Source organism: Pleurodeles waltl, chromosome 4_1 (genome assembly GCF_031143425.1).
Source record: "Pleurodeles waltl isolate 20211129_DDA chromosome 4_1, aPleWal1.hap1.20221129, whole genome shotgun sequence".
NCBI lineage: Eukaryota > Metazoa > Chordata > Amphibia > Caudata > Salamandridae > Pleurodeles > Pleurodeles waltl.
The window spans coordinates 58,924,712-58,947,095 of record NC_090442.1 but is presented as its reverse complement, the minus strand read 5'-3'; the positions used below and the strand labels follow the sequence as shown (position 1 = coordinate 58,947,095).

The window sequence follows — 22,384 nt, the reverse complement described above, 5'->3', positions numbered from 1 at the left end:
GCCAACACTCCTGGCTCTCCTTTGTCAACTGCCCACTGCCATCACGCTTGCCTTTACTCTGTCAACTACCCACAGCCATCACTCCTGTCTCTCCTCCGTCAACTCCCTACAACCATCACTCCTGGCTCTTCTCTGTCACCTCCCTACTGGCATCATTCCTGGCTCTCCTCTGTCAGTTCCCCACAACCCCCCTCAAGGGATCCGATTTAGATCTGGGCGGAGGGAATACTCTGTCAAAAACGTGACGATTTCCCATCTGCCGATCCCCGTAGGCTATAATGGGATCGTAATACAGCGGACAGGATATGTTACTTTGCGAGGGAGTAACCCCCTCTGTTAGGATCTAAAACATGCCAAAAGTGTTGGTCCTGTGAACTGTTACCCTCTGACCACTAAAATACTCTCCCCGGTGAACTCCGACCTGGTCCCGCCCTTCTGAGCTCAAGTATCAGATCTCCAGTCCTAACCCACACCTCTGTCTAGCCTCTTCGTCCCCACCTTCACGCCCACCCGGCTCTTGTCCCAGACCTCAGATAATTGTGTAATATTTTGTATATAACACTATCTAAATATGGGCCTTATTGGAGCATGCATGTGAACACCTCATGCTGTACAGAACCCCTACACTACTGGGGTGCAGAAGATGGAGACTTTGAGCACAGAGTATGCAGCACAACATTTCCAGTAGCAAAGTACCAACTAACATCATGGGGTGCAGGAGGCAGGGTTTCCTTTAGTTATATATGGCAATGTCCCACCAGCACAGCGCCCTGCTAACAAACTGGAGTGAGGAGACAGGGTCTGAGCTACAAATGAAACACAGGTCCCACTAACACTATGTGGTGTGTGCATTAGAGGAGACCTGTCCACAGTAGGAGGGTGTCCTGTGAATGACCCGTTGTTCCTTCTCACCACACACCTTGTCCGTGCAAATAAAGTTCTACGTTCAAGAGACTGAGCATGCCTCACCTCTGTTCTCACAGGCTCCAAGCAGGTTAATAATATTGGGGTGATGCCCCAGTTTGCAAAGGACCTCCAGTTCACCCTCAAAGTCCCTGTGATCATTTTCTGATGCAAATTCTGAAAGATAAACAAGAAACCATCAATGTTATTAATGAGTGTTTGCACTGTGTGTAATAAACACAACATGTGTATGGAAAAGTAAATACAGCAAATAAAGATTTGAAAACAAAAATATCTTAAAAATCATATGCTTTACTTTAAACACACAAACTTCAGAAAAACTCCTATCTTTTTGGCAGGACAATGTGTGTCTTCTCAAACAAAGCTAAGAGAAGACGGTAGGATTGTTCTAAATAGCAAACCATACACTTGAGGGACAGGAACAAAGGCAAAAAGAATATTCAACGTAAACAAAAAACAAATGTTTGGTGACAATGATGCAGATGATGGGGCGCGTCAGTAGCGAGTCATTCCGACAAACATTCAATATGTGTTATGATTTTCACTAATTTCCAAAGCATAAACTCTACATTTTGTATTTTTGCTTTTATGAGTCCAACAACTACCAAGGAAAGAGGCTTTTTGATTTCAGATCCAGATGTTTTTTGCATGGGGATCAAAATTGGGTGACAGCATCCCGGTAAACATTATAAAAGTCAAACCGTTAAACCTATGGCCATGTAGTCCTTTAAACTGCACCTGTTACTGAAATCCTTTTTCTGGTTTATGTTCACCAGCATTTTAGGAGTGAAATATTAAGCATTTAAAATATAACTTGGTACTAAAATTTAGTGAGCAGATTTAATTTATTAGTTCAAAGTTTCTAGTTGAGACTTCTGCCAACAAACCTTCATACCTAATGTCTTTGTAAGCCTTAATATTGTTTTGAAGTTCCCAATAATCGATATTAACCCACATTTGTTTTAACTTTTTCCTTGAAACGACTTCATTAGTTAAAGATATGTTATATCTTTGTGAAACGGTGGAAGTGTATTTTCACTGATACGATTTATCAGCATTTCATGTACCAGAAACTTAGCTTTTAACAGGAGGCAAACAGTTTTTAACTCCTCATCCCATACCATTTGATTTGTTTTCTATTTATTGCCCTTTTGGTGAGTTTTACAGTGCTTTGTGCAGGATTCTTCAATGCATTTTATTTGATCTTGTGAAAGAGTCACTAAATCTTCTGGATAAAGAAAGAGTTGCCAGGAGATTAAAAAATGTTAAAGTGTTCAACTGCATCACTGATGAACAACTCAAAGAAATGAATGCATTTTTATCTGATGGTGATATCCTAAATGTATTGCACATTCATCCTCCAAACAGGCATTGTAGTATTTCATTGTTAGGTGATGTTTGATCTTATAATTGCAATGTTGTTTAGTCTGGTACCTAGTAAGGGATTTTAATATCTGGTAAAGCAGAGAGTCCCGTCAATTAAGAGAGACATAATCGTTGCTAAGCAATTCTGCGATGCTCTTGAAAAATGCAAGCGCTTTATTACTACAAATCAACAAGGGGCGGCAAGCTGATAGGAAATAAGGCTGGGCAGGGTGGAGCGGGGGTAACTCCGCCTTGTAATTCTTCCAAAGGGCGTGCCATGTGACACTATTTTTCTCAGTATCATTTATGCTCATGTTTGATTATATAAAGCATTAAGATTCTGTTCTAAAGCATTTAGATTCCTTGCCAGAGTATGGCAAAGAAATGGTCATTGAACTTTACCCAAAGACTTATCTGTATCAGGTCTCTTCATCTGTCGGTAGGAGAATCAACAAAGGAAAAAATGGTGTATTCATGGTGAAAGAGCTCCCAAAGAAAGACAACATTATTGTTCTTCTTCTCTCACCCCTGTAATTATACTTTTTATCCTCGTGACCACTGATTTACACAATCATTTTAATCACTTTAAATTGGGATGTTGACTTACAGGAGCAAAGCTACTCTCAGCTTTTAGCTGAATTGGTAAATTAATTGTTGTTTTTTTACTAGATAAAGACATTCATAAATTGAGGCTGGGATGCATCGTGTGCTAAAATTTAGCGCTGGATGATGAATTTGTATTTCGCAGAATTATATGTAGTTTCCCGTAATTTTGTCAAAATTTCATATAGTTACGCAAAATCAAATTATATGAAATAGATGCACTAGTGATATGGGCGTGCAGTGTCAAAGCTTCAAGCGGTCCGGGCACCAGAGCATCACTGTCTGTTTATGTTAAAAACCAACCAGCATCAAGAGACAATTCTTATCGGGTTGGGTAAAAATACAAAGTCAGTCCTTGTATCTAAGCCAAGGGTAAACACAGCGCAGAACGCGCCAAAGGGAAAATGGAGCATTGACAAAAGGTTATTGGACATTGTAGAGGAAAAACGTTACATTTTTGATAGAAAAGTTGGTTTAAAGTACTTTTGATATTTTTCCTGTGAAATTGCAACATCGACCTCAAGAAAGATATTGCCCATAAGACTGGTTGGCATAACTGGATGGCTAAATGTAAATCTGTCTTTCTCCTTTAAATTTGCTTCTAAACCCTTCCAACAGCTGTAGGTGTGTTGAGCAGGTCTGACTCAGAGGTAACTGAAATAATATTTATAGCATGTCTAAAGGCTCAGATAACATCTGTAGGAACTCAAGCCCCTGCATACCTTGAAAAGTTGAGTTGGGCTGCTCTTTCTAGCTTTTCTGACCTGCCCTTAGTTTTTCACCAAGAGGCTTGACAATGCATGTGTGCACTGGAGGTGCATGTTTTGTACTGTTTGACCACCAAACATAGGACCTTCTCATTAGAAAGTTCACCCAGTGTGTTCTTCCATCCACAGTCAATGGCGTATGCTGTGTCCTCATCATAGAATATGGGGAGACGGATGAATGTCTTGGACATTTTGATTGACACGTGTCCTACTGACTGCAGTGTGAAGTGTGAATCAAGGAGATGAGGGAAGGGGTCTCAAACATGTTTCTGCTAGAAGGTGTGTCTGAGTCTTGAAGTACTTCTGACATTGATTTCTATGAGTAAAGTCACCCAGGGCCATGGAAAGAAGCTGTATTAATCTGACTCAAAGTCTGCACTGAAAATTTAAGAGACGTTTTCACCATCAAACTATAGTATACAGTGAGTTGGACCAGTTTGATAGCTAATGGAAAGGGCCCTGTGATATTTGTTATTGCAGCTAAAATAACTCAAAATGCTACAAAAGAGTTTAAAGAGATATGTCAGTCCCAGAAGGTGGTAAAACCTTCTGGTTTTATGTGCCTATCATTATTTTCACTGCAATACTTTACTTTACTAAAATAAACACTTAGCTCTGCTATAAGTAATATCTCTCCCAGTACATCTACTGTGCCAGGCAGTATATAAACTTCTCGCCCACTTTCTTCTCTTGGTGGAAACCTCAGCCACACGGTTATATTGCTTAACGTGCTCACGCACTTTGTGTACAATACTGCAGAGGTTCTGGGACATTGGTGGGAAATGGCAGCAACACCCAGGATACTTTTAATCATAGTTTGGCAAAGGAACTGGGAAAGTATCCCATACCATTCTAAGAAGAAGTCCAGGTAATTGTCTGTCTCTTGGATTATGGCTCCTCTATCTATAGGGGCTCCAAGGATTTATGTTTGGAATTATGAAAGAGCCTACAACAGTAGAATGATTGAAAATTTGATTTTAAGGCTTCTTTTTCCAAAAGAGATCTGACAGACTGTTCCAGGCATCTGTCTCTTCCCTAGTGCTCCGGTCTATCAGAGACTACATTTTCTGGCTTGTCGGTTCCTTCTGCTGTCCCGACAGAGGCATTTTGAGAACTTGTGCATTAATAGTAAATGCAACTGGAGTCATATTACACAAAATGCCCCGGGGGCACAACGGGCATTTGCACCCTCTTTATGTGCCCCGGGGCACTTTGGTATTACAAAAGGGGCAGCAGATGCTTGTGCGGCCCCTTCGGCAACACCAATAGCGCTTGTACACATATAGCGCCTGTGCTATCACCCGGGGTGCACCCTCATTTGCATGGGGGCGTGGCCCCTTGCAAATGAGGGAACCTCTTTGCCTCTGCACCATATTATGAATGGAGGTGCAAAGGCAATAAAGCTGCCACGATGTGCACTGACAGCGCGCCACAAAAAGGTGGTACACAGTCAGTGCGCCCCCTGACAGCAGCCCTCTGGAGGGAGCAAAGGGGACCCTATGGACCCCCCGAGACATCTCCTTTCAGGAGGGTGCAGTCACTCACTGCACCCGCCTGCAAGGGGATGTCTCTCCCCGCTTAAAAGTGCAGACGGGTTGACGCCTGCACAGTGAAACGCACAGCGGCTTTGAAGCAGATGCTCCGTATTTCACTTGAATGCGTTGCGTCAATGGCAGCACGAGTTTGCGGCTGCTCTGGGGGCGGCGCATTCAACATAATGGGACGCACTTTCCCTGTTTGTACCAAACTCAACAGTTTGAAGGAGCGCTGAGGCACAAACAAGAGAAGTGCGAGCTACACGTAATAGGCCCTTGGTGCCTTCTGATTGGAAACAAGGCAGGTGGGACAACAGACGAACCATCAAAGGATGAGGCAAATCAAGCTTCAGCGTAAAACCACTCACAGCCTAAAAACAACCACTGGGAGCTCATCATCGCCTGAGTGGAAGAGCAGATAGTCTGAGAAGTGGCTGCATCAGCAGCCTGGTGAGATCCCTTATCGAAGAGCAGGACACAGCACGGATAGGATGGGAAGTGGTTGACGCATCACAGAAAACCAAGAGTCTGATCTGCGTCAGTGACAACAAGAAGATAAGCAAGACATCTGCCCCATTCACAGCTGGATGGAGTGGGCTCAGTTGACCTTCTGCAGCCTCTGGCTTGCAGCTGCGTATTTATTTATGTATTTATTCATGCATTTATTTATTTACTGTTATAGATGTTTTATTTGTATTCAAGGTTATTTATGGTGGGGCTTCTCAACAACGATATTCAATCTGAAAAAATATGTAAAACTTCTTACTAACACACCCTTCATTAATTTATAAGACCACATAATTTACAGAAACAAGATCTGAATAGAAACAAAAGACAATATTAAATGTAAGGTATCAATATCATCATAATTAGCCAACAATGTTATTAAATCTTGCAAACACTTCTTTCATTAAATGCACATTGGACATTTAAATTAAATGTGCAAGTCCTGCTGACACCGCTCGTAACTTGTGGAACAAACTTTCCATTCGTTATCCTGAGGTCAAATATGGGCTGGAAACAGCCCTAGTCTCAACCACACGTAAAATATCGTACTAGGTTTATTCTGAAGACAGAGCGAATGTGACTGATCCCCGTTGACCCAAGCCTTACTTAGCTAATATACTGAGGGGTAATCCTTCTAAATGGCTGGATTTCATTTATATGAGCTGTAAGTGAGCGAATGAATGATTCTTTAGAGATAAAGATATTTGATGATGCACAATAAGGGGTAATCCTTCTAAATGGCTGGATTTCATTTATATGAGCTGTAAGTGAGCGAATGAATGATTCTTTAGAGATAAAGATATTTGATGATGCACAATAAGGGGTAATCCTTCTAAATGGCTGGATTTCATTTATATGAGCTGTAAGTGAGCGAATGAATGATTCTTTAGAGATAAAGATATTTGATGATGCACAATAAGGGGATTAATCCTTCTAAATGGCTGGATTTCATTTATATGAGCTGTAAGTGAGCGAATGAATGATTCTTTAGAGATAAAGATATTTGATGATGCACAATAAGGGTTAATCCTTCTAAATGGCTGGATTTCATTTATATGAGCTGTAAGTGAGCGAATGAATGATTCTTTAGAGATAAAGATATTTGATGATGCACAATAAGGGGATTCATCCTTCTAAATGGCTGGATTTCATTTATATGAGCTGTAAGTGAGCGAATGAATGATTCTTTAGAGATAAAGATATTTGATGATGCACAATAAGGGGATTCATCCTTCTAAATGGCTGGATTTCATTTATATGAGCTGTAAGTGAGCGAATGAATGATTCTTTAGAGATAAAGATATTTGATGATGCACAATAAGGGGTAATCCTTCTAAATGGCTGGATTTCATTTATATGAGCTGTAAGTGAGCGAATGAATGATTCTTTAGAGATAAAGATATTTGATGATGCACAATAAGGGGTAATCCTTCTAAATGGCTGGATTTCATTTATATGAGCTGTAAGTGAGCGAATGAATGATTCTTTAGAGATAAAGATATTTGATGATGCACAATAAGGGGTAATCCTTCTAAATGGCTGGATTTCATTTATATGAGCTGTAAGTGAGCGAATGAATGATTCTTTAGAGATAAAGATATTTGATGATGCACAATAAGGGGTAATCCTTCTAAATGGCTGGATTTCATTTATATGAGCTGTAAGTGAGCGAATGAATGATTCTTTAGAGATAAAGATATTTGATGATGCACAATAAGGGGTAATCCTTCTAAATGGCTGGATTTCATTTATATGAGCTGTAAGTGAGCGAATGAATGATTCTTTAGAGATAAAGATATTTGATGATGCACAATAAGGGGTAATCCTTCTAAACGGCTGGATTTCATTTATATGAGCTGTAAGTGAGCGAATGAATGATTCTTTAGAGATAAAGATATTTGATGATGCACAATAAGGGGTAATCCTTCTAAACGGCTGGATTTCATTTATATGAGCTGTAAGTGAGCGAATTAATGATTCTTTAGAGATAAAGATATTTGATGATGCACAATAAGGGTTAATCCTTCTAAACGGCTGGATTTCATTTATATGAGCTGTAAGTGAGCGAATGAATGATTCTTTAGAGATAAAGATATTTGATGATGCACAATAAGGGGTAATCCTTCTAAACGGCTGGATTTCATTTATATGAGCTGTAAGTGAGCGAATGAATGATTCTTTAGAGATAAAGATATTTGATGATGCACAATAAGGGGTAATCCTTCTAAATGGCTGGATTTCATTTATATGAGCTGTAAGTGAGCGAATGAATGATTCTTTAGAGATAAAGATATTTGATGATGCACAATAAGGGGTAATCCTTCTAAATTACTGTATTTTTATGTAGGCTCTTAAAGAGACAATCAATATTTTTTTTAAGCTGGAGACATCACTTTAGAGAAAAAAAATATTTGTAATGTGAATAATAAATGCAACATTGAGACATTTCTTCAAGGAGTAAGTAAATCCCAGGAGTATGCATGTTACTACAAGATTGCAAGACCAGCTAGAGTGTAGCTGTCCTTAATACACTCAAAGCATACCAAGGCAGAGGAAACAGCCCCAGCTCCCTACTAAATACCCCCATAAAGGCAGTGACAAGGCCCTGCTGCACATTCTACCTTCAGTACTGATTACAGGCAGTCTTCCCACCCTTCCTCAACTTATGCCTCAAATGTTATTTGAGGAATAAATTTAACTTTATAGGTTTTCAATAACAGGAACATCGAAGGTCCCTCATTCATAAAATCAAACCTGTAAGTAACTTCACAACAGAAATTCCAGCACAGCTTCCCACCTACCTTATGTGTGCGATGCCCGAGTACTTTAAAATGCGTTCTCTTGGAATTTAATTCTTATTATATTACCACATAACATTCTTCTGATGGAACCTAATTACTTTTCATCTTGGTAATATTCACAATCAAACATTTGTGTTACATATATACTTTTAACAAACTTAGCTGGACTTGGATGTCCTGCGGTGCTATACCTAATAATGTAGGTTTATCAGTGGACATACGTGGATGGGCTTTCGATAGGCCAGTCTTGGAAATTATTATACCATTGAATCAAGGATGAATCGAAGATCCCACATGAATATATCAAACACGGGGTCCAAGGCACAGCCCTGCCGCAACCTATTGTCTTCATCCAGTCTAGCGTAGTGTCCAGCACCATCCTTTCCGACCAGTATCCAAGCGAAGATTGTCAATTGAACTGAGGATCCTGAAGGAATCCACAGTATCATCTGCTTTAAGTATCCAAGGGAAGCTCAGGAAGTGAGACAAGAATTCCGAAGGAATCTGCAGCTTCATCTGCTTCCAATAGCCAAGTGAAGCGTTCCATTGACATACGGATCCTGAAGGAATCCACTACTTCATCTGCTTCAAATATCCAATAGAAGTTTATGAGCTGAACTATGGATCCTGAAGTAAACCACAGCTTCCTCTGTTTCCAGCATTCAAATGATCTGCTGTTTCCTCTGCTTCAAGTATCCAAGTGAAGCTTGTCCAGTGAGCTAAGGATCTGTAAGCAATCCGCTGCTTCATCGGCTTAAATTATCCCAGTGAAGCTTAACAACTGTACTAAGGATCCTGAAGGAATCTGCAGCTTCATCTGCTTCAAGTATCCAAGTGAAGCTTATGACCTGAACTAAGGATCCAGGAAGAAATCTACAGCTTCATGTGCTTCAAGCATCCAAGTGATGTTTTTCACTTTATCTAAGGATACTGAAGGAATCCACAGCTCATCTGCTTCAAGTATCCAAGTGAAGCTTTTCAATTGAACTAAGGATCCTGAAGGAATCTGCAGCTTCATCTGCTTCAGCTATCTAAGTGAATCTTATGGACTGAACAAAGGACCAGGAAGGAATCCGCAGTTTCATCGGCTTCAAGTATCCAAGTAAAGTGTGTCTGTTGAACTATGGATCCTGAAGGAATCCTCTGAGTCATCTGCTACAAGTATCCAAGTGAAGCTTGTCAGTTGAACTAAGGATCCTAAAGGAATCAGCAGCTTCATCTGCTTCAACTATCTAAGTGAAGCTTATGAACTGAAGTAAGGCTCAGGAAGGAATCCACAGCTTCATATCATCTGCTTCAGGCATCCAAGTGAAGCTTGTCAATTGAACTAAGGATACTGAAGGGATCTGCAGCTTCATCCACTTCAAATATCCAGCAGACGTTTGTCAATAGACTGAAGGATCCTGCAGGAATCCGCAGCTTCATCTGCTTCAGGTATTCAAGGGAAACTTATCAGTTGACCTAAGGATCCTCAGGGAATCCACAGTTTTATCTGCATTTCCCATTTTGAGATGTTTGTATATCAAGGACCTAGCCAGATTGTGGGATCAACAGCATACAACAGAGCAAATTATACTATAAAGGAATTGTTATGGTATAACATTCTGAGCTGCGTAACTCTAACATTCATGCACTCTGGAAAACCAGTAAATGTAATACACAATTAGTTAAAAGTTATGTTTTGTACTACATAAAGTGAGAAGGCAAATACATCCATAAATTTAATCTGTCAGGTGTAAAAACCTGTAACTCTGAAAATAAAAATATCAAGTGTAAAAGCACCAAGCCTCGTACTTAATGATCCGAGTCAGAATGTTGTGCCTAACAGCTGATGTGCTGCACCCTTGGCCCTGTCCAGTCATTCTCAGTAAAGAAAAGCACAGGTAGTATGTACGACTGTGAACTAAACGGCGTTTAGTAGCTCCTAAAGGAAGGTTTGACTCTGCGCCGGGGGTACAGGCGGTGGGCGCTGGGACTTGCTTTGGGGCTCCAACCTTATTTTTCATCATCAGACTTTGACTCAGAGCAAGAGAGGATGAGTCAGGGAAGGAAAAAAGAGAAAGGGAAAGGTAAATAGAGTGACAAAGAAAGAAATCAGGGATAAAAAAAACCTGAAGCATTGAGGTAAAGGGCCTGAATTAGAGTTTGGCGGATGGTTTACACCGTCACGAACTTGACGGATATTCCGTTTGCCATATTATAATTTTCATAAGATATAAAGGAATTGTAATACAGTGGATGGGATCTCTGTTATGTTTGCAACAGAGTAACCCCATCTACCAAACTCTAAGTCAGGCCCAAAGAGACAAAACGTTGGAAGAATAAAAGCATGAGGAGGCATCAAGACAAAGCAGTCTGGGTCATCAGCATCCCAGACAGTCACAGCACCGGTGCTTGGCACCTAAGAAAAACTCTCGTCCTCTGCATTATCTATTTATTTAATCACACATTAATTTATTTACAAATTGAGCAAGGGTTTGCAGTAGACAAAAACGTGTTTGTGATATGCTGGGATAAATTAAAGCAACTATTGAATTACAAGCTGTAGACAAACACATTCATTCAAAAAAAGACTGTAGTAAGCAAAAATAAATGTAGGATGGTCTGAAAACCAAAAGAAAAAATTAAGAAATATTGAATCAGGCAAAGAGAGTTAGGCTAGACTTCAGTATAAAGCAACCCTAGCTGAGCCTTGGCTCACTGAGTCAGGTCACGGGAGACGTCTCTTCACAAGTGGGATCACTATGATGCCATCTGTGGTGTGTCAGGTCCACAAGTGTGGCCCAGACACTCCATCTGGCATCTGAACCAACATCCTTGGAGGCAACATCTCTGTTTGTTGACAGCCCCTTCATAAACAGCACAGAAATCCTCTTGCCCTTCGCTGCCACCCTCATTCGTTGCTGATGGAGGCCTCACTTTAACTTCAGATGAGGGTCGGTCCCTCATGCGTCAAGTCTTTCATTACAAGTGGGGACAGTCTTGTGTGAACACCGGGAAAACCATGAAGATTATGCCAGTATTGCCTCTGCCAGGCTACAGTGTAACTTTTAAAATACTACACAGCTTCATAGGCCTGGTGCTGTATTTGGACAACAGATAAACAAGTCAATAAAAATTCTAATTCCATTTACAATTTTCCTAAAATACATTCTGAAACAATCAATGGCCAAACTAATGTGTCTGGCTTTGCCAATGCTTGTTTTCTCGTTGGTATTTGTTTTCCCAATGCCTCGCAAGGATTGCTACTTCTCCCATTGGAATGTTATTTTCTGTCACATTGGGCTTAGGCACAGTGTTGTGATGATCGTGGAAGCATTGCAATTGGCATTCATCCAGCATGGAAGGCTATTTATTACACTTGTCAAATGGCCGCTGTGTTACAGCTATTGGTTTTGTGGATGTAGAGGTCATTTGCCACTGGAATCCTGGGGTCTGCCCTATAGTGCCTCTCGGTGCTTAATTTGTAAATAAAAACGTGCCAGTACTCAAAGCCCTCCTCTTAAACACGTGGCTGCTTCAATTAAATGTGGGAACACGGAATACTGATGCAGCATAATCCTAATCCATCTCGGGCCTCTTGAATCCATGTACAGCCACTCCCTGCCCTTTCAGCTCACTTTTGCAGCTTTCTGCTTTCTACCATTGTGATGCTTTTTTGTTTTTCTCTTCCTCCGTCTTTCCCATATGTCTCTTTTGCTCGCAGCAAATGCTTGGGGCAGAAGAATAAGTGCCAGCCCTCAAAAACAAGTGCCGGTGCTCAGCACTGAAAACAACAAGCACAAATTAAGCACTGGTGCCTCTGCAAATGGCACCAAGAGGCCCTTTTTTACACTTGACCCTCAGGGTAGCTAGTGTGAATAGTCAAATTCCTCTGAAGGAGGCAGTGTGCGGAGCTAGAGCTCAGAACTCAACAGCCAACCAACAGCCACCATAACATATTATCCAGCCCAGGGCTTATGTTTTAGTTAAAAGAAAAAACTTTAATCTCACAACAAAAGTAAATAATATACAGTTCAATTGGGATGCATTTACAGTTACGATCTTCAGTAACTCACTTTATGCCCTTTCCAATATTAACTCTCTTCCCGTAGGAGTTGTTTAATGACCACCGTCCCAGTATCCTGTAGCAATGGCATTGAATTGGTCCAGATGCACATTAGTTCAAATACTTCAATAACCAAATGTGCAACTTAGTTCAACTTGTTTTAGCCCTTGTGTTTACTTGCCAAACAGTCTTAAATCCATGAAGCAGACTTGTCTATGCATTCTAGTCTCTCATTCCAGTTGCACGTTAAGTCCCACTTTCACCTACTAGTTGGTGTTGCAGTTCTAATGATTTGGTGGCTGCAGTTCACGTATGAGACCTCTCAGCAACCGCTCCACTTCGGCAGGGGTTCAGGCGGTTTCTCAGTCAATAAGAATGTGGGACTGTAACAAAGTGGGGTAGTTTGATCCCACTTTTATACACATTTTCCAAACAGGGGATGTGGATCCACTGTCTAAGGCTTTGGAACTGGTATGGGTTAATTCTCTTTCAAATGTACTTTTCTGACCATTCCTGGGACCCAAAGATGGCAATCACAGCAGGTGGAACTGAGGTTGGCTCCAAGCAGGAGTTTCCAAAACTAGGACCCAATGAAATGTGAGATCTCTGCAACTGATTGTCACCAGTCTTTCTCAAGCAGCAGTCAGAGATGGATGAAAAGCCAGGCCCTGCCAAGAAATATGCAGACCTCGAGCAACATAATATCCGGTCCCACCCCGACTCCTACCAAATGGCATTGCTCATGAAGAACTAATTAGCAGGACTTTGCCAACAAGTTTGTCATTAAGGGCCTCATTTACAAGGATTGATGCATCACTGTGTTGCCACAGTGATGCGTCAAAAAATGTTATGCTGCGTCAAAAATAGTTTACAACGCAATGGATGTGTTGTATTTACAATATGGTGATCCATAGTGTAGAGTCCCAGGATGCATTAGAAATACTGACGCATCCAAGGGAAGGATGCCCCAAGGCATCCACTCAAAAACTGACGCATTGCTGAAGTTGGCATCTGAACTGATGCAATTTCAGAAATGTGTCAACACTTGGGGCAATGCATCAGTTCAAATTGATGCATGGAGTTTAATGTGTGAGAAGCAATGCAATTGACTGTAAAATGGTGGAATATCACCATCTACACTTCTACATTGGTCCTGGATGTAAGCGGTTATGTATGCAGTATGATAATTTGTCACATTACAGTTGGCATGGTCTACTGATATGTATGCAGAGACCTGAGTATGTGTGACATAGTGAATGACAGTGTAATGTAAGTGAATATAAGTATATGTTGGGGTGTGAAATGGAATTACACGTGTTGCCTACCTCATGTGTGTACTTACCTGATGTCCTTTGGAGTATGCAGACCTCGACTTGGGGAACCATTCCTCCTTGGAGAACTGACAATCCTGGCCTGTCCCTTGCAAAAAGTATACAACGTCGCATTGCCTTGCTGCAGTGGATGATGGGATCATATATGCCATGGTCCCAGGTTGGTCAAGGAGTCCTACAACATGATTAGCACATGTGTAGACCTACTACAACGAGTGGGGAGATGCAAAACAGACATCTTCCAAGGTGTGAAGTGACTTCAAATGGCCAGGTTCCTGTTTTAAAGCCACTGCGTCAGTCCCTATGCCTGGGTTTTGGTGACGTAGGAATTCTGGTGCATTGCGGCAATGTTAGACACATCTTGAAGACGGGTCAAAAGAGGAAAATGTTGTAAATACCACTGCGTCAGTTGTAAGTGACTTTTTCTGATGGACCGCCTACTCTGCATTCATTGAAATTTACATGACACAGCCGGATCTTGCGGTGGTTTTGTTTAATGTAGGGCCAGGAAAAGTGATACATTTGCTAAATGTGTTACTTTGTAAATATGAAGCTAGCACAGCGCTGCCACTGCGTAAAAAAAAAATGATGCAACGGCGGTGCAAGCTCCTTGTAAACAAGCCCCCTCAATTTCTAAGGGGATCACTGTCTCCACCTTCCTCCTTTCCGTGTCTGGATCTCCACCCTTCAGCCACCGGAATGCAGTCAATACACTTCCACTGTCTAGAGAAGATGCCCTAATCCTCTGTATTGTGCCATGATAAACTAGGAGCATAAAAATTTATCCCACTGGAACAAGTACTCACATTCACACTACACACAGTCCTACTACCATACATGCACTACACACTCCCTGCACACATATGCACTTGACACGCAAACAGGATGTCAGTGGAAGATTCTGGGCATTCACATAACAGTAACTTCACACATGAGGGGTCAGTGTACAACTCTCTCGGATGCAGAGAAAATGGTTTGCTCAACTTGAAATTGACAAAAAGTGGTGCACTGCCACCCCCTCTTTAATAGTCACACCCAAGGCGTGGTCAGTGGACATGCTGACTGTGAGCCTCCAAGCTTGTGAACTGGGTCTGTCTAGTAAAAGTATTAGCGTATGTGATTGCTTACTTTTGATAAGATAATTATTGGAGTACCTGCTTTGCCGGGTGGAGAAGTATTTTGCATGCTTCATGCTCAACTGCTTGACCAATTAGGATTCTAATTCACAACAGCAAGAGGTCACTCGTAAAGCCCCTGGCATTCAGGCAGCAGGGTCTTTACACCCAAAATAAATACATGAAATGGAAAGAATTTCCTGCTAATGCACATCAATCCTTGACTGGACTGAGGTATGGGATAAGAAAGGCAGCAAGGTAACTCCAAGGGGAACAACTGACCCATTCTGCAGTAAATTTGGGTGAAGGCAAGAGCCCACTTAAGGGAATTTCTACTTGTTTGTAATGTGCCTAAAAGCCCTATTCCATGCCAGATTGTGGGTCACTATTTTAACATCTTAAGAATGCAAGTGTCTCTTGGTGAGTTTAATAGATTGCTGCTTTCTTGTGTCCCTGCAAGACTCAGGATTGCCTCCAGAGTAGAGCTGCCTTCACCTGGAGTGAACTCATCCCTTCTCCAGCACCTGCTTACTCCAGGGTACCAGCCCTTCCTGGTGATTAACAAATGCTTTCAATACATAACCAGCACAAGCCATTACTCAGTGATCAATAGATGATTCCTATCAGTGACTAATGCATGCCCTTTGCACAGTAACCAACAAGTGAGTGCAATAAGTGACCAATGTAAAGCCTTACTTAGTGATCATGAAATGGCTACAATATGTGACCAGCATAAATCCTTAATCTGGAAAAATGATTCCAAGTGACAGTCTCAGTAATAAACAAATGATTCCAATAAATGACCATACACATCATTAGTCAGTAAACAACAATCATTCCAGTATTTGAACAACACACTTATTTTTTTCTTTTTCAGATGCTATTTTTAACATCACAGAGCAATATTATGCAATTTATTGAAGCAGCACAACACCTCTTTAGAATTTTGAACATCCACGTTGCAAAACACCCCACCACCCATTGGTTGCAGCACAACACAACACAAAACAACACAATACACCTCAGCCCAACACAACGACAACACAATACTTGATTCAGGCTGCAGCCATTTTAAGTGCAACAGCAGCATAGGTGCGGCAAACTTTTTGGAAACTCCCTCTGCATCTTTAAAAAACAAAAGATACCAGCCAGACTGGTTTGTTACCGGCTCATACAAATATCAACATAAGAGACACAGAGCAGGGGATGTGCCCACCAGGAAGCTTCATCAAAGCATATTATGGGGTTGATTACGGCTTCGGCGGGTGGAAAAGGCTCTCTGTCGAAGTCCCGACGGTCAGGTTGCTGCCAGTGCGTCGCCTTCCCGTGGGCCCTATTAAGAGTTTCCCACTGGTTCAGCGGGCGGAAACAGTGATTCCACCCACTGGCCCAGAGAGAAACAGCTTACAACATTGACGCTGGCTCATAATACAGCCGACGGCAATGCTGTAGTGTGTAGGGTGCACCAGCACCCATCGCGATCTTCACTGTCTGCAAAGCAGACAGTGAACATCAGGATGGGGCTGGCCAGGGGGGCCCCTGCACTGCCCATGTAACCGCTGGCGGCGAAGGGACTTTTAATCCCCAGGGCAACACTGCATTAAGCACTGCCCTGGAGGATTAGAACCGCCGGCACCGCCAGTCCCTCCTGTGGCGGGAGGTGGTGGTCCCTGGGGCATGGGGAGGGCTGCGCGGCCCCTGCATTATATACCTGTTATGCCCCGAGGAGATGGTAGTCCCCGGGGCTGCAGAGGGACCAGCCGGTACCCGCATAATATTTGTGTAAAACCCCGGGAGGTGGTGGTCCCTGAGGCTGCAGGGGGGCCGGGTGGCCTCCCCGCATTAAATTAGCAATGTCTCTGGGACTTAGCCCACTCGGCGGCTTCAGAATAAAGAAGCATGTTGAAATGCTGAGAATCAAAGCAAACATTTTTTTTTAATGCTTTTTAGCTCTGGAGGTGTCCCTCTGGGACCCCAGCACCAGAGCTAAGGGGTCAGGGTGACTCTACCCTGGCCCCTTGTTTTTTAAAAACGTTTTTTATGGGGCGCAGCTGAAGCCGAGTCCCAACATAGCTGGCAACACTTCCTGGTTTAAAGTATTGGCAGCCAATCAGAGCTATGCATTTCCCTGCACAAGCTCGTCTTTTTTTGCGAAGTCGTCGTGGCCAGAAATATACAAATTTATTTTCCATTTAATATCTCCAAAACTACTGAGCGGATTTATGCCAAATAAGCAAAAGTGTAATCTGCATACAGAAAGCTAGCTTTCTGCCAAATTTAGTGTAATTCCGTCCAGTGGTTCGGACTGTAGTTGTGTCCAAAGGTCCTATGGGAATTAACATGGGAAACGCAACTTTTTTTATCCCCCCTTTTTCTCGGCCCCTGCTTGACGGATCACCCCAAAACGTTCTGCGCACAACAAGAATCACTGGCACACTTTTTGGGGAAAATTTTGTGAACATTCATCAAATGGTGCCAAAGATATAGGCAAGTCACAAAACACTTTTTCTATGGAAACATGGTCCTAACTATAACTACCTAGTGGATGCCACTAGGTAGTATGAATGTGTACATATATATATATATATATATAGTTGGAAAATGGCCCTCTCTGAAGGGTCACCCCAAATTTTGTGCCTGCCTCCTCCTCTTTTTCTGACCTCATGTTTGTTGGCTTTAGGGCTCTGGGCACTTTACCACTGCTAACCAGTGCTAAAGTGTATGTGCTCTATCCCTAAAACACGGTAACACTGGCTTACGCCCAATTGGCATATTCAGTTTGCCTATAAGTCCCTAGTAACGTGCTCTACATGTGCCCAGGGCCTGTAAATTAAATGTTATTAGTGGGCCTGCAGCACTGATTGTACCACTCACATAAGTACTGCTTAACTATGTCTCACACCTGCCATTGCAAGGCTTGAGTGTGCAGATTCACTGCCACTTCAACTTGCCATTTAAACCTACTTGCCAAGCCTTACACTCCCCTTTTATTATATATGTCACCCCTATGGTAGGCCCTAGATAGCCCACAGGGCAGGGTGCTTTGTAAGGAAAAGGCAGGACATGTGAATGTTACACGTCCTGGAAATGAAAAACTCAGAAAGTCATTTTCACTACTGTGAAGCCTGTTCCTCTCTTACGCCAGCATTGGAAATTAATTTATATACTTTTAAGTGGTATTTTCTGATCTGAAAAGAGTGGCATTGTCATGTTTGGTATGGTTGGAATGGTAGTGAGAAATCCTGTATACTGGTGAAGTTGGATTTAACATTACTATTTTAGAAATGCCATTCTTAGAAAGTAGGCATTTCTCTGCACTTACTGCTCTCTGTGCCTTACAGCCTGTCTCCAATCCACGTCTGGTCTGTGCTGTTTGACAGCTCCCCTTGTGCATTCCACCAAGACAGCCATAAACACAGGACACTCAGCTGCATTTACATTAATCCGCATATTGATGGGTCTTCTTGGGCAGGAAGGGTTGAGGGGCTCTCACTTACACTTCAAAGGCTAGTGGCTTGACCTCACACAAAGGACCGATAACCCCCCACAGATCTCCTGGCAGACAGGACTGGGTAAAAAGGGGAACTTGTGCACTTCAAAACCGCAAGTCTCCTCCAGTTCAAAAGCACATTTGGGTATATATATTGGGTCTGTGACCCTCTAAAATGATACAATTCTGGACCTACAACTGAACTCTGTCAGAGGGACTGCTGTGGTGCCCAAATGACTCATCTGGACTACTTTTCTGGAAGGACTGCTCTCCTGCTTGGTGCCCTGCTGCCTGCTGGCCCCTGACTTTGCTGGAAGGACCCTGCCTTCCCCCACAAGTGCTCTCCAAAAGCGTGGACTGAGCTTGCCCCCTGTTCAGAAGTCTCAGGACCATAAAGATTTCACCTAAATGAGAAAATCCACATATCCGGAAAAAACGACGCAACACCTGAAAAATTCGACCAAGTGCCTGCAGATTCGACGCAGCACCTGTCTCGCACATAAAAAAATTGCTGCATTGCCTGCAGGATCGATGCAGCACCTGACGCGGTTTGGATTTTCCACGCATCGTCTCTGGCCGTCAAAATATCCCCGCATCACAGTGAGGAACCAAGACTATGCACACGAAAATCAACGCATCACCTTGCAGCATGGACAGAAACGATGCATCACTGCACCGGAAAATTCGATAAATCTATTTTCTTTCTGATGCGTCTCCTCCTCTGTGGCCCTCTGCGTTGTTATTTTAGACTCATCCCAGGTATTGTAAGTTACAAGAAGACAACCACTGATTCTTAAGGATGGACTCTCATCTAAACCTTTAAAAAGTGATATCTTGACTTGTGCATATTGGATTTTTGTCGTTTTGGTCTTACTTTATTCAGATAAATATTATCTATTTTTCTAAACTGATGTGGAGAACTTTTTGTGGTGTTTTCACTGTGTTACTGTATGAGCTATTGCACAAAAACTTTACACATTGCCTTCTAAGTTAAGCCTGCCTGCTCTGTGCCACGCTACCCAAGGGTGAGCACAGGGTGACTTACCCTGACTAGGATTGTGGCCCCTACTTGGAAAGAGTGCATACCTCTGCCAACTACAGATCCAATTTCTAACATATATCTATATATATATATATATATATATATATATATATATATTTATACTCTCTCTTTATTAAATGCTAGGTGCAAACAAAAACCAAGTGACATTGAAAATAGACTATATGTCAAAAATAGCCAGTTTTGGCAAAACAATGTCCATATAGCTAAGAAACAAGTATTGGAACACATGAGGGCAATTGGACATAATGATAAACCCTATCCAGTTGGTAGACACTTTAAGGAATTTCATGACCAAAAGACCAATCTGTTACAATTTGTGGTTGAAGAGTTGAAGGGTCAATTACCCGTGAACAAGGAAACTTTGTTTCTGAAACACGTTGGGTTTACTGGATGCCCATTAAAAATCTTCACTTCAGCAATGTTTTTGTGACGGAGACTCATTTTGACGTCCGTGGTGAGATGTGACGATTCGCCTGGCCGGATTTATGTGTTTTTTGTTTTGTTTCATAAAAGTTTCCAAAAATGTTCATCCACCTCAGCTTCTCACTAGAAAGTTTTGAGGTGATGCATCAAGCGGAGGCTGCGGAAAAGGGGGTGTGACCCCAAAATACTTTTTTTCCCCATGCAAGTTCTCTAGGCGGTTTTAAACAATAATACAGAAAAATGGGTGAATGGAATTGCACCAAATTTGGCACACATTTGCCCCTCCTCCTCGTAGTCTAGCAGGAGTACCACAGGACTAGAAAACCATTTTTGTTTAAAAAGCTAACATGGGGTTGCGGTTTGTGGAGCACTGGCTGCTCCCAACATGAAAGGCCAGAGGCTATGCGCGTTAGGGTGTTGGCTATCGACATATTGTAATAACATCTTAATGTTAAAAAGAACAGAAATTCACTGAAAAACCAAACTAAATATTCAAGTGGAGTAATACATAAGTCTTTTAATAATAAAAAACTACCTTTTGAAAACCAAACTAGCACTGAAATTGACCAGTTATGCATACGTGGCCTAGGTATACCTTGCACCACTATTATGCACTGCTTACAACGTCACGTTACTTCAGCCTTTGCTTTTTTCAGTGAAGATAGAAAGATAGATAGATAGATAGATAGATAGATAGATAGATAGATAGATAGATAGATAGATAGATAGATAGATAGATAGATAGATAGATAGATAGATAGATAGATAGATAGATAGATAGATAGATCGATCGTTCTAAGGGGTGGTCTTTAGATTAGCCCTTGTCATCCTTTGCTCATTTCATCTGTCACTGACATTTTGCCTGCACCCACCAGAGCACATAGCATGGGGGAACGGATCAATTCACTTCAACTACTGCACCCACGTCCAACAGGATCTCTTTGTCTCCTTTGAAATGGAGGTCAGGTGAAGCCTGCACTGTGAAAGGCAGAGCAGCTACTTCAAAGCTGGTCCTCATTTCACAAATGTGCTGCCCCTAGGACAGTGTCCCTGTTTGCACCTGGCACACCTCATGAAAGGTGCGCCACGGTGCAAACAGAGACACACATCTTAAGTATAACACAATCCTTGAAATCTCTAGGGCTCTTCAGGTAAAAATCGTGGACCAACTGAAAACACCTGAGTGCAGTAAAAACTACTGAAGGTTCTCATAAGCAAGCCTCCAAAGCATGTGGAACATAGATCACATCTCTTTTCTGAGGGTGATGAGATATGGCTTGTTGGCCCGTGATCCGCTTCAGGACGTGGCACAGAAATGCCACATTTGTTATGAGGTTAATGAGAGATCACTTAACGTCTCATGATCCTCCATGGCATGTGGCACAGGGATCCTATGTCAGTTCTGAGACTGAAGAGAGATAGCCTGCTCGCCTGTGATCCTGTGCGTGATGTGGTCCCACGATGAAACGTGTGTTCTGATTAAGGAAGCGGGCCAATGAACCACACTTTGATGATTTTTGTAGCGATTGTTAGCTGTCCTATCACAAACTGGCTCCCCGCTGGCTGTAGATAATTGTGTGTATTTAAAAGGCTGAAGGTTCATTTCCTGGTAGGTGCTCCCACCCTTGGAAATTAAGCTAATTGAGTTAGTAGAAGTATCATCAAAGAAATAAATATTTAAAAAAACAACTCTGTGGTGAGTGCTATAGAGCTCAGCACATTATTTGAAAGTATACACTGGTTGGGACTTCTTCCTACATGGAAAGCCTCCCCCTTCACATTCTTTTGGGTCACAGACTCTCCATCCCTTCTCATTCTCACCTTTCAGCATCTTGATGGCCGCGTTGACCTTGACCCCGTCCTTCTTGATCATGGCCCTCATGACCTGGCCGAAGTTCCCCTCCCCGATCATGTCCTCAAACCGGATATCCTCCCACTCCAGGATGGGGTAGGTGAGCGGCTCGCTCTGCGGCTTCGGGCGGCGCGTCAACGTCAGTGTCCCAGAGCTGAACTGGAGGATTGTCTCCTCCCCCTGAGGAAGAAGCACAGACAGGTCAGGCCAGAAGAACGAGTGGAGATCAAAGGAACTAGACAGGTCAGAGTTGAGGGTAGAGGTCACAGAATTAGACAGGAAAAGTCAGAGGGTAAGGTGAAAGGATTCGACAGGTCAGAGATGAGGGTAGAGTTCAAAGGATTAGACAGGTCAGGTCAGAGTTGAGGGTAGAGGTCACAGAATTAGACAAAAAAAGGTCAGGGGGTAAGGTCAAAGGATTAGACAGGTCAGGTCAGAAGAGAGGGTAGAGGTCAAAGGATTAGAGAGGTCAGGTTAGAGGTGAGGGTAGAGTCAGGGGATCAGATGGATCAGGGTGTAGAGTTCAGGGGGTCAGGCAGGTCAGGGCCTCAGTTATGGTG

At 42.4% G+C, this 22,384-nt stretch overlaps 1 protein-coding gene across 1 annotated transcript in view; it reads right to left on the bottom strand.

The window, feature by feature from the left end:
* TIE1 (tyrosine kinase with immunoglobulin like and EGF like domains 1) overlaps positions 1–22,384 on the bottom strand; it is a 177,877-nt gene that overhangs the window by 39,234 nt on the left and 116,259 nt on the right. Inside the window, exons 15-16 of the mRNA XM_069227791.1 lie at positions 21,794–22,004; positions 970–1,080 (exon numbers count right to left, since the gene is read on the bottom strand). Of these exons, the coding sequence (XP_069083892.1) occupies positions 970–1,080; positions 21,794–22,004 (322 nt within the window). The remainder of the gene's footprint in view (positions 1–969; positions 1,081–21,793; positions 22,005–22,384) is intronic.